This window comes from Ascaphus truei, unplaced genomic scaffold, assembly GCF_040206685.1.
Source record: "Ascaphus truei isolate aAscTru1 unplaced genomic scaffold, aAscTru1.hap1 HAP1_SCAFFOLD_3441, whole genome shotgun sequence".
Classification (NCBI taxonomy): Eukaryota; Metazoa; Chordata; class Amphibia; order Anura; family Ascaphidae; genus Ascaphus; species Ascaphus truei.
This window is the reverse complement of record NW_027456444.1, coordinates 971-17,945: the sequence shown is the minus strand read 5'-3', so window position 1 is coordinate 17,945 and position 16,975 is coordinate 971. Positions and strand designations below refer to the sequence as shown.

The 16,975-nt window shown below is 46.6% G+C and overlaps 1 protein-coding gene across 1 annotated transcript; it reads right to left on the bottom strand.

Annotated features, from left to right (window-relative positions):
• Window positions 1-231: 231 nt before the first annotated feature.
• Window positions 232-8,976, bottom strand: LOC142483617 (2-phosphoxylose phosphatase 1-like). Its single transcript, XM_075583634.1, has 5 exons — window positions 8,890-8,976; window positions 8,125-8,181; window positions 4,377-4,547; window positions 1,602-1,728; window positions 232-439 (listed from the first exon to the last, which is right to left on the bottom strand). Exons 1-5 carry the CDS (start codon window positions 8,912-8,914, stop codon window positions 232-234), a joined length of 588 nt encoding a protein of 195 aa, XP_075439749.1. The 5' UTR covers window positions 8,915-8,976.
• Window positions 8,977-16,975: the final 7,999 nt, after the last annotated feature.

Sequence of the window (16,975 nt, the reverse complement as noted above, 5' to 3'; positions counted from 1 at the left end):
ACTAACTAGTACGGGACAGTACTATAGAGAATTATGGTGCAGATGAGAAAGAGATGAGGGCAATAAACCCTATTCCGAAATTCCAGGTTAAAATGTTTACAAACATAACTAGGGGAACTTTAATTAGAAAATATTTACAGCTGTCTGATTTGTTTGAATCAATTTGGCCCTAAGTAGGCCTGGATATGTGTGGAATTGTATGTGCTGATTTTGTCTATTGCAATGTCTGTCTCACTGCCGGGAGGGGACAGTACACCCCACAGAAGGTACATTGGTAAAAACAGAATATACTATCTCACCTGTCTGGGTTAGTTCTCCCATCTCACACAGGGAATGGCTGGGGAAACGAGGCAGGCTACTCAAGGCGCTATCCATGTGTGCTTCCGAGCCTTTTGACATATGGCTAATAAAATCTGCCAGCAGGGGATGAGATGGCTTCCTGAGGTGAAGATAGATGGGAACAGATTACAGAAAAAAACAGGATACAAAATAGATGCACGCGAGATGGTGAGCCTGGAGTTACAGAACGTCCTGAATGGCGCTTTACAATGGCTGACAAATGCAGCGTTGTGCTTATAGGGCTATCTGAGCAGTACACTGGCAGGTGAAAAAAATACAACACAATATAATGGGCCATATTTACCAAGCAGTCTTGTGTACTGGAAGATACCTGATGGAACACTGAAGTGAATGTACGGTGTCTTAAAGCGGCACTCCAACCTACTAAACCCTCATTTGTTTTTAAAGGGGGTCCCCAGAGCTGACCCATTCTATTTTCAGCTCCATGGCGCTCTAGTTCCCGAGATACTTGCTGGAAAAGGTACCGGCGGTACTTCCGGGGCTTTAAATCTGCGTCTTGTTGGCCAACAGGAAGCCGCGATGGATAACACTGCAGTTTTCTATTGGCCAGGGTGACGCAGGAGATTTAAACCGCCATTCTGTTTCGGCTGGACGGGACTGAAACGCCGGTACCTTTACCGGTCAGTATTTCAGGGTGTCGCCCAGTTTCCTATCCTGTAAAAAAAGAATAATAAGAGAAGAGCCAGTATGTCTGGTGGAAAATACGAAGGTAAACCTTATTTATTTGGTAACTATAGTACCGTGGTTCTCAAACCTCTCCTTTGGGCCCTGAGCCAGACCATGTTTCTGAGGTCAACACCCAAAATTATATTCATGCGCATAGTAACCCCTTCAGTGCCATAGAGACGTTATGCTGCCCTTCTTCAGGGTCTGATCATTTTCTAGGGAGCGTTTGCAGTCAGCGCTCCGACTGTGAACAAAACGGAAGAGAAGGACCTCCCCGAGAGGTTTGAGAACCAACAGATCAGGTTTTAAGGATATCCCGGCTTCAGCACTGGTGGCTCAATCAGTGGCTCAGTCGAAGAGGAGTTGGCCACCCCTGCACTAGTGCATTACTTTGAACTATACTTTTTACCGCCATTTCATGTGGGCACGTGATATTACTTATTTATATCTGTTTTCTTTCTGCACTTTTTACTTAAAAAAAATAAATAAATGAACAGATTTACGCAACCAGTTTAAGAAAAGAGTTAGAGAAACAAAGGGATAACATGAGAACTGAAGTCTTCTGTACAATTTACCGGCCTGGTTCCAGGACACAGTCAATGTCAGGCTTCTTGGTTTTGGGGATAGCATACAATGGATACCGGTCTCCATGACGGATCATCACGTGGACAGACAGCAGCTTCAAGTTGTGAGGTGCATGACCTGGTGGCAGGAGACAAATAATAGAAGTGGATAAGTGAACCGTGTGCCGACCAAACATACGTGTGTATGGGGCTCTCACAACCAGCGTTATCACCCTGTCTAGATGTGACTGCTCTCTGGTTATTAGTACTGTACACTGCACCTGTTTCTACAGCTTCTGTTTCTTGTATTCTGGGATCCCCACTCAAATTGAACAGGTAATCTTGGACTATAACATATGAACACTAATTGAAATACAGATGTAGAAGGCGCGATTACTCGTTAAGGAGAATTATAGGGTAAACTGTTTGACATTCCGGGCGTTATTGAAATCCCTGCTCTCTGATTGGTCAAAATTCCGGGCATTATTCATTTCATAATGGCCCAGAATTGTTGGCTTCGCCTCGGGCCTTCAACTCTTCCAGCCAGGGCATTATTGGCCAGTAATGTCCTGTTCTTCTGGGATTATTATTACTTAAATAACGTGTTGAATAACGTATGTGTTATTCAACAAGTTATTTCTCCTTAATGGGGGTAATGACGTCTTCTACATCTGTGCTGTTAATACGTTGTATTGTGTTAATACTGGCGCGTTGTTTAACTGAAGCGGTAACATCTGTATGCACACAGACCGTCCAAGAGTTTATTTAACCTTTTCTATAACATGAGTTTCCTTTAGTATAATCCCTTGTACAGGCTTAGATGATAAAACTAATTTCAGCATTAGCAAATTGATAGATGTTATTATATTTGTATGTTATGTGACCTTGTTTCACCTCCCACTGTACCACACTGCAATGGCATCTTACATATAAAAAAAAGTGTGTATGTGTAGAGCACGCGCTTTTTAAGTGAAACTTCTTTGTCTTTTGTCACTGTTTTGTCACAGAAATTGTATTTGTGATGGTGATGTTTTTGATTAAAATCAAAACACAATTCCAGTGACAAAACGCAAAGAAGTTTGACTTAGAATGCGCGTGCTCTGCATACAACCCCTGTTTTAGCTATTTGCACTTCTATACTTATACTAACTGTGAATTCCTTGTGTGTGAGTGAGTGCGTGAGATTGTGAAGAGGTTGGGGGGGGGGGGGGGTGGCCTGTGGGGGTGGAGGGGTTACCTAGGTGGATGGGTAACTGACTGACTGACCTGGGTGAGTGACTGACCTGGGTGAGTGACTGACCTGGGTGAGTGACTGACTGGGTGGGTGGGTGAGTGACTGGGTGGATGGGTGACCTTGACTGGATGACCGACTGGGTGGGTAGGTGACTGGGTGGGTGGGTGACTGCCTTGACCTACTGGGTGGGTGACTGCCTTGACTGACTGGGTAGGTGACTGACTGGGTGGGTGACTGACTGGGTGGGTGACTGCAGTCACTACCGGGGTTGGTGACTGACCCACCTGTGCAGCAGAGAGTTCAGTGTGGGTCAGGCAGCTGATCACTTCTGCGGTCCTGCGCATGCGTGCGTCACCGGGCAGGCCTGCGCACACAGCACCGGAGGGCCTGCGCATACGTGCAGTACTGGGCGGGCCTGCGCACACACGCCTTCGGGGTCTGCACGCGGCGCTGGCCGGGGCGTTACTGCACATGCAAAAATCAATACGAGCTTCTGCGCATGCGCGGAGCGGCATGCCCGCCACAGTTTTTACAACCTCCTCTGCGCATGCGCTGCCTACAATGTGTGTGTGTTTCCCCTCCCTCACCTCCCTCGACATCGCTAGTGGCCTCTTCTGCCAGCAGTGACGTCACTTCCGTCATGGATCTTTGTTACAACACAAGGGATTTTTCCTATCAAAACTCTGCAGGTGCCAGCAAAGAAGTTTCACTTCAAAACGAAGGCACAATTTCTGGTAATTCATAAAGGTATGATAATGTCATGAAGAGATTATAACTGCATATAACAATTCCGAGACATCCGTTATTCAAATTTGCACATTTGTATTTCATTTGAACATACATGTGGGGTAGCATGCCCAGAGACACGTATGTAATCTATCCTATGGTTGCTGGAGCTGTATGTTAGAAGTACCTCCAGCAGTAACATGACGACTAATCACGATTCCCAAACTTTTATTACATTGTGCACCCCCTGCTAGAAAATATTTGTTTCAGAACCCCTAATTATTCAATCTTATTGCCGACTCGTCAGACTATGAACTGTGTGACCGATCCCGGGCAGTATAGTGTCCTGAGCTCATGGAGGGAACACACGCTTAATAAGGCCCCATAATACACCTCAGTGTGTGCAGACACCATGGGTGGTATAGCTGTCAATAACCGAGGGCGCTTCCAAAGTCACGCCCCACAATGCTTTACCTAAGCTAAGGTTCAATTTAGGGCCTTACGCCTTGTACGTGCAGAATCTCCCCACGTACTGTAGGGTGATGTTTACCCTCTGTCCCCGTGCCCCCAAATCTAGATAAATGTTCTGGTTTTCATGCGCGATCAGCACTTGCCGGCCACGAAGGCGCGATGGATGCTTGCCGTTTGTGCGGTCGGTTCTCGCGGTTTGCATACGTGTGAAATTTGGCCCAGGAAAAATATGGCCACGCTACCCACACAGGCTCAGACACCCACTATACCGCCGGGACCTGCCATTGCATATTTCTTTAGACAAACCCCCTGGTGGGAATCGCTATTTGTATGCGGACATCCAGGAGATACAATACCTTCCATGCTTCTCTCTCTTATTCCAGGAGTATTGCAGTACAGATTCGCTTCATGGAGGGGATCTAGTGGCGGCAGCTCTGTCAAAGGATCAGGCATTATTCTCTTCCGATTTTTACCGCTGAGACCATCGTCTCGACCTGGGGCGCCTGGGATCAGGCGCACCGGAAATTCTACGTTACAAAGAACAATTAAAAAGCGCATCAAAAGTTAATACGACTTTAGAACAAGAAAACATAGAAGAACAATTGATGCGTGTTGGGTGATGTATTTGCTATTCATTCATCTGTGATACTTGCACATATCTAGAAACAATCATATATATATATATTTCAAGGAGTGCCACTGCTTCCTTTTGATGTGCATATACAGTATATATATTGTTTTTCAATTACACAGCACCAACTATGCACACAGAAACAGTATACAAGACAATGCAGGAAATATGCTAAAAAACTGGGAAAAGTGCATGGAGACTGTGATGGCAGATACAATAGATTTGTTCAAAAAAAGGTTGGACATCTTTTTAGATGGGAAAGGTATACAGGGATATACCAAATAAGTATACATGGGAAGGATGTTGATCCAGGGATTAATCTGATTGCCAATTCTTGGAGTCAGGAAGGAATTAATTTTTCCCCTTAATGGGGTTTTTTGTTTGCCTTCCTCTGGATCAATAAGTAAGTATAGATATAGGATAAAGTATCTGTTGTCTAAATTTAGCATAGGTTGAACTTGATGGACGTGCGTCTTTTTTCAACCTCAACTACTATGTAACTATGTAACTATGTAATGCAATCATTAGGAGAAAGGACTGCCCGTCTCAGAGAGCTTACTGTCTAAGGCAGGGGTGAGCAAACTGGGGGGTGCAATACTTTTTTTGGGGGGGGGGAGGCGCAGCGGTTCCAGAGGCCCCGCGCTAAGAGTGCAAGACCTCTGTAAACTTACTTACCCGGCTTCAGTCACACGTCTCCATGGCAACGCAGCGTCAAATGACGCCCATTGCCATGGACACGTAACGTGAAATGATGCCGCGAGTCACGTGACGTGACCCCGCAGCATCATTTGACGCCACATTAGAGGTGAGGAGGGCACGACCCAGGAGGAGAGCAGGCAGGGGGTGGAGGGGGGGGGGCGCAGCACAGGAAGTTGCGCACCCTTGGTCTAAGGGCTGTTATATACAGGATGCGGCCGTGTGGCCGCGCGTTCCTATGCGAACGCGCGTGCACGTGCCGCATGCTTTTCCTGTATATAGTGCCGGGAGCTGCAGGTAATGTGTATATGTGTGTGTTTGAAATTAAGTCTTATGTAAGATTTTTTTAAATAAAAAGACCTATGCTTCCGAGCGCTTGCGGAAGCGTAGGCGAGACCCTACTAGAGCCGCTCTAATTGCGGCTGTAGGGGCTCAGTGCTGAGCGGAACCTCGCCTCCGCCAGCAAACAACAACCATGGACGAGGCCTAACTGGGAAATGTGTCACCTATTGAATCAGACCTAAGTATCCTTTGCTGTGACTCTTGGAAGGATAGGAGGTTATGGGGTGAAGTTTAAAAGAGCAGTTTTCCTACTGCCTCTCTTTTTCTTTCTTTTACATGGCTGGGAAGCAGGGGGTCTCTGGAGATGACCTGCATTCATTTCCGAGATACATACAGGAAAGGTAGCGGCCCCTCCAGGGGAAAAAATGTTGGTTTAAATCTCCCACATTACACAGGCCAAAAAGGAATCTGTAACCTCATCCATCCTAGCTTCCTATTGGCCAGCGTCATGCAGGGATTTAAATACCAGGAAGTAACCAGGTGCACCTTTCCCGGCACGTACCTCCGGAGACAGGGGGCACCTTGCCTGGCACGTATCTCCGGAGACAGGGGGCACCTTGCCTGGCACGTATCTCCGGAGACAGGGGGCACCTTGCCCGGCACGTATCTCCGGAGACAGGGGGCACCTTGCCTGGCACGCCCCGTGCGGCTTCCTATTGGCCCACGTGACGCAGAGCTTTAAAGAGCAGAGAGATATCGGCACCCCCTAAAGAGGTAAGTATCGCTGGAAGCAGGGGATCCCCAAAGCTGAAAGGAATGGGGTTCAGCTCCGGAGACCCCCTGCTTTAACCCTGGGCAAAATAAATAATATAAATGTTAAAATAAAAGCGCTTGGATTGCCTCTTGAATGACCCAGACGATCACATGCAAAGTCACATAAATGGTCTCATTTTGACACGCCAAAAGTTTGCATCGATTAATGTCCGGAAAACTTTATACAAATTTAGCACAAGAAACAACACAAATTTTTACTACTTCAACATCACACATATTTTGGGAACTGGGGCATGTAACAGAATTTAGTGCAAAAATCTGTTTCTTCCTCTCTAGCTGCGGTATTTACCCAGGTTATCGTCTCCTGAACGAACATCAGATTTTAAAAATAGAAACAGCGTTGGACAGGGCAAGAAGTTAGAAAATATAAAGCAAAAAAAAAGAAGAAGCTGATCAGCGCAGACGCTGCGTATAGGCGCAAAGTATCTGTTTGCTTAGCCAGTAACAGGGTAAATGGAGTTAGTCGTTTTAATTCTGCAAACCTGCCTAGCATGTTAGCAGTGACAAGATTTGCAAATGTAGGTCAGTTTCAGTTAAAAGAACCCAGGGGCAGACTTATCACTATTATTTATTACTGCCCTTTAATGCTTTGACAAAACTGGCAACACAACATAGGGTAAGATAGGCAAGGGGCATGGCGCTGAAAATGCCCCCGCTGGCGGTCTCAGAAAGACCCATTGACTTGTGTCGCAAAGTGTCATTAATAACATCCCGACGTACGTTTCGCACAAGCTAGAGCTTCGCTTGGAGGCAAAAAAAAAAAAACAATGACACCTTCCGACACACGTCGATGGGTCAGATCTGAGACCGCCAGTGCGGGGATTTTCAGAGTTCCTAACTGCAAGAGGGTTTCTGAGTTAGCAAGTTAGATTGTAAGCTCTTCAGAGCAGGGACTCCTCTTCCTAAATGTTAATTTTTAAATCTGAAGCACTTATTCCCATGATCTGTTATTTGTATTATTTATTTATATGATTGTCACGTGTATTACTACTGTGAAGCGCTGTGTACATTAATGGCACTATATAAATAAAGACTGTACATTGTCATTTTTTAATGTTAAGTTATATATTATGTGGTGTGCAGTCAAGTGAATATCTTTGAGAGACCGTATACTCTACAGCCCTTCTCTGAATATATTTGACCGTTTGCACCACAATAGGATTCCCATATTGAGATTTATTAAATTGATCAACTTCTCCCTTTCTTCTTTGACACGTTCATGGGTCCCAGGATCACAAGGGAACCTTTTCCAAAATAAAATAGATTTCTAAAAAAATACCAATTGCTGGTTTTATTCCACAAGGATTCTAATAATATGAAATTAAATCTCATTTTCCATGTGAACACTATAATTCCTGCACCCTCAGACCCTGTCTGCCTTAGATTGCTACATGAATACCAGGGAGTGTCTTGTGGTGCAGAGGAGCTTGGACGCAAAAGAACCAGACTGATCGGTTTGCTTTAATGACTATAATTAAAGAAACATACAGTACATATGCTTTTATGATCGAGCTATGGAAATAGGGTAGTGTTTCAGGCTGTCGAGTACAGTTTAGTTCAGAAATAAACGGAACTTATTACAGTGCAGCTGCAGTAAGTTCCCTGCTGCAAATAGCAATGAGAGACAGAGCATGCTGTGTCAGACTGGGGGTGGGCTTTACCTGGAAACGCATGTACCTCTGTCTTAAGCTGCATACTTACAGGCAACCATCTGGAAACTGTCAAAAAGCAAGAACACATGTGTAAGTAAGCAATAAAACTAGCTCTACATGGTAACAGTGAGGCTCTAATACGCTCAAATACCAAAGATAAAGGCTCAGAGAAACATGTACACATATACAGTGCTGTATATATACTTTTTCCAGACACAATGAGTCCCTGCCCCACGGAGATTACAATGTAATTTTGTTTTTTGGTGCCTGAGGCACAGAGAGATAAAGGGACTCGCCCAAGGAGCTGACACCGGGAATTGAACCAGGTTTCCCTGCTTCAAACGCAGTGTTATTGTTTTCAGAGTCTGTGCCTTTACTCACTGAGCCACTTCTACAGTGTTTATTAAAAAAAACAAACAAACAAAATATATATATATACACACACACACACACACATCATCCACACACAATCTCAATGTCAAATCGCAATGTACAAAAACATTTTAATAAGCATATATATATATCAATTAACTTCTTCACTGCCAAGAAATACGCCTTACACAATGTCCCCCTCTCTTGTATTAAAGCAAATGGAAGAAAAGTCCTCCTTCACCCAGAAAATGCCGTTTTTGTTAAATGTTAAAGTCAAATGTTTATGGAACTAACCTGCTTTTTCTAGGAGAGGAAGGAGTTGTTTCTAGAACAGATTCATGCTACTTCAAACCCAAACATAACTGGAACCATTACACAGAAACCGATGCATTGAAAGTTTACCTAATATTAGGAGGATTGGGACCATGCTTTCCGATGCAGAACGGTGCCCGTCCAGATGCTGCTCACTATGGAAATGGCAATGCTTTCTCCCAACACACTGCCGTTTTAAATGGTATATTTTTATTCTTTGGCACAGCGCCTCGTAAAGACTTGGGTTCCTGAGACAGAACTCTCTTTCACAGATCTGCATACCTAACAGCTGATTCAGTTCCTTTTTCAGGGAACTAGACACACATGGACCACAGCAAGAAAGACCGCCTTGTTCTCTTGGGACCCAACGTTAACTTAAACATTTGCCAGCGTTTTGTTCCATACCGTCTTTGTGCTAAAAGAGGAACTATTTTTAACCTCTTCAACTGGAAGGGCCTTCCTGTGGCTTGATTGGTATTTTCTCTCTAATGGAGCACTTCTGGCTTCTTAACCCGTCTTAATTGCACTGTATCTCACACGTCGCACTGCTGAATGTTAGCACCTATAACACAGCAGACAGGTCCTGCATCCCAGGCTATTGACTGTATCATTGTTTGGTTTCTCCCTTTATCCATATAGTGGCCGCAATTCAAAGGACACAGTATAAGATCGGTCTAGTCACTGCCACTCACCATCGCCGACAGCCGTTTCGCTGCCAAGGTAAGCCCCTAACCTTACCCTTTGGTTGGGAGGGGGGGGGGGGAAACCCCGAATATTAACCCCTAATACCAACGCTAACCCCTACCCTAAAAACCTTAACCTCTTACCCTAATTCCCTACCCTAAAAACTTACATCCCTTACCTTAAAACCCCCTATCCTTAACCCCCTACCCTAACTTCAAAAAACCCTTAAGTTAACTTAGCTTATTGACACACCGGCCGGAGGGAGAGTTTGCAGTGACCAGAGTGAAGGAAAGTGAAATGACAGTGCTGGCAAGAGGATTGAGAGGCAGGTAACAGGACAGCTAATAGACCTATACAATGAAAGGAACCACACAAGTAGAAAAACATAAGAAGCAAATAGAAAACCCAACCACTCTACATAAAGTATATATCTTCATACAGTACATAGCAAGAAGACTTTGTCTTTGTTGGGGCCGCCCCTTCCGTATATATATATATATATATATATATATATATATATATATATATATATATATATATATATATATATATTGTGGTGCATTCGCTGTCCTCTAGGCGCTGAATGGAGCAGTTATTGGACTTTTTCACCACAGAGAGTTAAGATAATCCACTCTGGCATGACTGCTCACCTGCTGGCTGATTAATCAGGGAGTGCCTTAAGAGTATGGAAGCAGCAAGGCATTGAGAGACAGTTTTTCCCCAGAGAAGGGGGAGAGACAGAGGAGCTCCCCAGCTACCAGAAGCTGGCTAAAGAAGTCTGAGAGACACTGCTGAGAGAGCTGTGCTGAAGCAGTGACGGCTGGTTACAGAGGAACACAGAAGTTTCCCTGAGCTCCCACGGGGTGGAATCCCAAAGAGAAGAAGTAAGGACGATAGACTGTGCTGAAGCAGGGACATCACCAGATGGACTAAGATAAGCACAACCCCTTCAATTGTTTACAAAGACTGCTGTTACCTTATTGCTTATGCTAGGGCATGTTTTGGGCTGACAACTGGCTTAGCTGGCAGCCGGGTTAGTAAGGGTTGGAGCTGAGAAGTCAGTTAGCTTTCCTAATGGAAATAGGATTTGATTTTATTATTTGGTTTTTCTTAAAAGGACGGTGGGCCTATTCATATTATTTATCCCTGTAAATAAACCCCAAGTATAAAGACATACAGCGTTTCCTGCCTCATTTGGGATAAAAGAGACTGCGATGTGGTGTCGGCATCACAATATATACATACATACATATACATATATATATACATATACATACATAACAAGAAGACAGCGCGACTCCCATAGCATAATACTGCAAATAAATTTTAATAGTTGCCCAATGCTCAGATTACGGCCACTCACAATTTAAAAATAATAACAAGCACACGCCCGCGACTGCTATCGCGAGACTTTGACCAGGAAGTGGCACACGCCTGCGACTTCTAACGCGACACTTTGACCAGGAAGTGAACTAGTGTGGACGCACGCTCTTGGCTCCCGGTCTGTGGCAGAGGTCTGACGGTATTCATACACGTGGACCTGGTGTATGCAACGGAGGAACGGGTGATGTCTCCACCTTAGTGAGATCCTTGCTTGTTATTATTTTTAAATTGTGAGTGGCCGTAATCTGAGCATTGGGCAACTATTAAAATGTATTTGCAGTATTATGCTATGCGAGCCGCTCTGTCTTCTTGTTTTGTATGTATATATATATATATATATATATGTATATGTATGTATGTATATATTGGAGCCGCGCTGTCGTCTTGTTTTGTAGTGTGAAGGAGAAAGTGGTTATTTCAGAAGACTGGCAGTGGCGTCCCTACAGCACTGGTTCCGGCTCCATCTACTATTGGAATCGTTTGTGGGGCACTCTTTTCCTTTTTTGTGTTCCCCGGTCTGTTTGTCATTGTTTGTTTGTGGTTCTATTCTGTGTAGTTTGTATTTTAAAGGCCACACGGGCAAAATTGTTATTAATCATATTTATTTCCAATCTGATATCCACATACCCAAGTGAGCGCAGCAGAATATTTTTTTCTTTTAATATATACATACATATATATATATATATATATATCTATATCTATATATATACAGTATATCTTAAACTGTTAATGAAATGTCTTTGAATATGATGTATAACCTCTGTTCATTTAATGTACCCATGTATTATTATAACTCTGTGCCCAGGACATACTTGAAAACGAGAATTAACTTTCAATGTATTACTTCCTGGTAAGATTATATATATATATATATATATATATATTTATATATATATATATATTGTGATGCCATCACTGCCCTCTAAGGGCTAGAATGGGGCAGTTGTGGGACTTTACAGCTCTCATAGAGTTAATCCTCTTGGAAAGGTCTGTTCAGCTGTGCGTTAATGAGCTAATTAGCCTAGCCTGTATAGCCAGGAAGTGATACAGAGATTCCCCCCGCTCCCCCCATGCTGCCAGACACACTGTTGAGAGTTATACAGAGAGGGTGAGAGACGCTGCTGCTATACTGATCTGGGAAGGCACACACAGACAGCCCTGTGAGAGACTGAAAGGGGACCTGCTGCAGGTACACTGGGTAAAGTGGCGAAAGAGTTTAGTTCTCCCACGATTAGTTAGGGACTAAGCAGGATATAGTCAGTACTCCTGGAAGGAGTTAGGTCTTTTGTTTCTGTTTTGTGTTATGAGTTAACCCTGTACCTGCTTTGTACCCTGTAAATAAACCCCTGCTTAGAAAGTACAGTGTTTCCTGTCTTTGATCTGGACAAAAGATCCGACGCTGGGACTGAGACGTCACAATTGGTGGAGTTTAATGCGGGCAGTTCCAGCATCGGATCTTTTGTCCAGATCAAAGGCAGGAAACACTGTACTTTCTAAGCAGGGGTTTATTTACAGGGTACAAAGCAGGTACAGGGTTAACTCATAACACAAAACAGAAAAAAACAACATTGTTGCGGCAGTGGCAGCGCGAGGGCTGGCATGGTCAGTGGCGAGAGCGGCGGCATAGTGCAGAGAGGGCAGGCGGAGGTAGTGAGAGGACGGGCGGAGGCAGTGAGAGGGCGGGTGGAGGCAGTGAGAGGGCTGGCATGGTCAGAGGCGAGAGCGCCGGCATAGTGCTGAGAGGGCAGGCAGAGGCAGTGAGAGGACGGGCGGAGGCAGTGAGAGGACGGGCGGAGGCAGGGAGAGGGCGGGCGGAGGCAGTGAGAGGGCGGGCGAAGGCAGTGAGAGGGCGGGCGGAGGCAGTGAGAGGACGGGCGGAGGCAGGGAGAGGGCGGGCGGAGGCAGTGAGGGCGGGCGGAGGCAGTGAGAGGGCGGGCGGAGGCAGTGAGAGGGCGGGCGGAGGCAGGGAGAGGGCGGGCGGAGGCAGGGAGAGGGCGGGCGGAGGCAGTGAGAGGACGGGCGGAGGCAGTGAGAGGACGGGCGGAGGCAGGGAGAGGGCGGGCGGAGGCAGTGAGGGCGGGCGGAGGCAGTGAGAGGGCGGGCGGAGGCAGTGAGAGGGCGGGCGAAGGCAGTGAGAGGGCGGGCGGAGGCAGTTAGAGGACGGGCGGAGGCAGGGAGAGGGCGGGCGGAGGCAGTGAGAGGGCGGGCGGAGGCAGTGAGAGGGCTGGCCCGGACGGTGGCTGGGCAGAGCAAGGAGGGCTGGTGGTTTAGTGTGTTGGATCTGAGGTCCGGGTACTACCAAGTGCCGATAAACTCCGAAGATCAGGAGAAAACAGCTTTCGTTTGCCCGTTAGGATTTTACCAATTCACGCGTATGCCCCAAGAGATATGCAGTGCCCCAGCCACTTTTCAGCATCTAATGGAAAAGACGATTGGAGATATGAATCCCAGAGAGTGCTTAGTGTATCTGGACGATATTATAGTGTTCGGGAAGACGCTGGAGGAGCATGAAGAAAGGCTGATAAAAGTGCTGGATTGACTCAGCGTCGAAGGACTCAAGCTGTCAATGGATAAGTGTCGGTTTTTCCGCACCTCGGTGACCTATGTGGGTCATATTGTCTCTGCAGAAGGAATATCTACGGACCCTGGGAAGATAGAGGCAGTAGGGAACTGGCCGCGACCCAATAACGTCATGGAATTACGCTCCTTCCTGGGGTTTTGCGGGTACTACCGAAGGTTTGTGGAAGGCTACTCACGCAAAGTGAAGATTCTTAACAACCTTCTCAAAATCTACCCTAAGGATACGGGTCGGAAAGCCGCTTCCGCTCAAGCACCCTTTGGGGACAAGTGGACTCCTGCGTGCGAACAGGCGTTTCTGGGGTTGAAGACAAATTTAACACAGGTTCCGGTGTTGGCCTATGCAGATTCTGATTTGCCGTATATTCTACATGTTGATGCCAGCTTTAACGGTTTAGGAGCTGTGCTGCACCAGAAGTATGATACCGGACTTAGACCCGTGGCCTATGTCAGTCGAAGTTTAACGCCCAGCGAACAGAACTATTCTGTACACAAACTGGAGTTTCTAGCTCTTAAATGGGCTGTTGTGGACAAGCTGCGTGACTACTTGTATGGAGTCACATTTGAAGTTAGAACTGATAACAACCCGTTGACATACATCAATACATCTGCTAAGTTGGATGCGACAGGCCACCGCTGGCTAGCAGCGCTTCAAAATGATCAGTTCACACTTAAGTACAAACCTGGCCCTATGAACATTGGCGCTGACGCCCTATCTCGACGACCGGGACTAAATCCTACTCCTGATGAGGGTGTTTGGGAAGAGATTCCGGGACCAGGAGTACGGGCCTTGTGCTCCCTAGCAGCGGTGGTGCAAGACAGATTGGCCTTCTCGGAATTGAGGATAGTGGATTCTTTAGGGTGTCACGCAAAGGCTATCCCAGGAGCGTACCGTTATCCGGACGGCATGAACATCACCCCAGATAAAATTATTGCCTGGAAGGATCTGGTACAATATCAAATTCACGACCCAGTGGCCAGAATAGTTCGTCAAGCTCTTCAACAAGAAAATCCTTTGGTGATTAAACGGGCCCCTAAAGAAATGGTAGCCCTGTTAATGAAAGAAATGAACAAGTTCGAGCTGGATAACTGTCTATTGTATAGGGTAGTGCCGTATCACAACCATCCAGATAGACGACAGTTGTTCCTACCCAAGATCCTGCAACCTATGGTTCTCCGAGCATTACATGATGACCACGGTCATCTTGGTGTTGACAAAACATTCGGGTTACTTCGTGACCGCTTCTTTTGGTCCAAAATGAGAGTCTGTGGAGCTACACTGTAGGCGGTGTACCCGCTGTATACAACGAAAGACGCTACCCACCCGGGCTGCACCCATGGCCCATCTGAAGAGCTTAGGACCCATGGACCTGGTGTGTATGGACTTTCTTTGCATTGAACCTGACACTCGAGGTATCGGAAATGTACTGGTGATCACAGATCACAACACCAGATATGCCCAAGCTTTCCCTACTAAAGATCAACGGGCTGTGACTGTAGCTAAAGTCTTATGGGAGAAGTACTTCCTTCATTATGGACTGCCAAATCGATTGCATTCAGATCAAGGCCGGGACTTTGAAAGTAATCTTATAGGAGAATTGCTTAAGTTGCTGAGTATCACCAAGTCCCGGACGACACCTTATCACCCAGAAGGGGACTCTATGCCTGAACGGTTCAACCGAACGCTGCTCGACATTCTGGGTACCCTGAAGGGCTCACAGAAGACTGAATGGAGTAAGCATGTAGAGACCTTGGTGCATGCGTATAACTGTACTCGCCATGAGTCCACTGGGTATACGCCTTATTTCCTGATGTTTGGTCGGGAAGCTCGGCTACCAGTGGATGTACGTCTGCGGATATCTACCGATGGGGTATCCAACAGGACGCATTTCAAGTATGTGCAAAGGTTACAAGACAGTTTGCAGCAGGCATATAAATTGGCAGAGAAAGCTTCGGCTCAATTAAATGCGAGTAATAAGAGACGCTACGATCATAAAGTGAGGCATAAGGAAATTCGTCCAGGGGATGCTGTCCTCCTTCGCAATCTGGGCATCCCCGGAAAGAATAAATTGGCCGATCGTTGGAGAGACAGTGTATATGAGGTGGAGTCACAGATGCCTGGCCTCCTGGTGTATCGTATCAAAGACTCAGAAGGCCGGGTAATGGTATGGCATAGAAATCATCTACTCCCTATACCTCAAGTAGGAGATGAAGATCTGGAAATAGCAACTGCTTCCCTAGATGGGGAGCCAAACGCAACAGAGGTTGGCCCAGAGACTGTAAATAATACCAACTCTGAGGACTCTATGGAGGGAACCTCTCAAAAGGGCCTTCTGACCGCAGGGGCATCTCCCGAAGGAGCCACGGGTAAAGGGCCCCATGGTCAATCACCTGAGGTGACTCCAGTGAGTCAGCCTTTAGATCCACAGAGCCCATGCTTTGTGCCTCAAAGAGACTGTGTTGAAACATTGAGCCCCTCAAGGGAAGAGACTGAGTTGCAAAGTGAGATTAGTTACTCTCCCGAGGGAGTAACTGAGGAACAGCTGCGTAGAAGCCAAAGAGTGGGTCAACCTCCCATGAGAATGACTTATGATCAATTCGGGGCACCCCATTATGAGGCTCAGCAGTGGGCTCACAGTAGAGTGAGATCTGTGATTGGAATGTTCAATGAAATGTATAATCTCATGTAGAGTATACAATGATAAGTTGTATTTCTATATATGCATTTTTATTGTGTAACTGTGTGACATGGTGTACGTTCCAAGCGGGGACGTTGGATTCTGCCAGGGGGAGAGTGTAGTGGGGTTCCCCTGGTTCCCCCCCCCCCCCCCGTAGCATCTCCGTTGCGGGTGCTGTAGTGAGAGCGGCAGACCCGCTGGCAATTCAGGAGGGTGGGGGCAGAGCAGGGAGCGCTCCAATGCTTCGGAGGCTCCACGGCGGCCCGGAAAGCATAGGGCGCCGCCATGTTTGATAGTTGTGCATGCGCAGTGCAGATATGCAGCAGGGCGCCCCTGGTAGGTCACGCATGCGCAGTGTAATCGCGCGAACGGCTGGCCAATAGAGAGCAGGCTCTGAGGTGGGACTACAATTCCCATGAGCCTCAGCAGAGCCACATGACACCAGGGAACGAATAGGAGAGGAGGTTTTGCTGGCAGGCAGGAAAGCGTGGGGGAGAGACCACGCTAGCAGAGGGCACCGGAGGACCAAGGGGAGAGGTTGTGTGTGTGCAGGGGGTCAGTGACCCACCTGCGTAGGCCAGATTTCCCCTCAGGCCCAGTGCAGACCCTGAGTCACCATTAGCTTGTGGTGCTTCAGGGAAAGCCCTAGAGAAAGAGACATTCTATTCCCTTACTGTAGTAGCAGATAGGGACACAGTGTTTCCGGAGCTGCGGTGTGTGATCAGTGGTTTGGGCTCAAGCTGCTGGACCTCACCAACTCGTGAGAGACTACGCTGGATCGGCGGATCCTTTTTGAAGTCTGTTGCCGGCTGCAGGAGTAGCCGGAAGGTATTCAATAAGTGCACCAACAC

Coding starts and splice junctions, on each gene's coding strand:
- LOC142483617 (XM_075583634.1), bottom strand. CDS start 8,914: ATGGTCCCAATCCTCCTAATATTAG. Junction 8,182..8,889: donor CCCAATCCTCCTAATATTAG/GTAAACTTTCAA, acceptor GCTTTTTGACAG/TTTCCAGATGGTTGCCTGTA. Junction 4,548..8,124: donor AGAGGTACATGCGTTTCCAG/GTAAAGCCCACC, acceptor TTTGTAACGTAG/AATTTCCGGTGCGCCTGATC.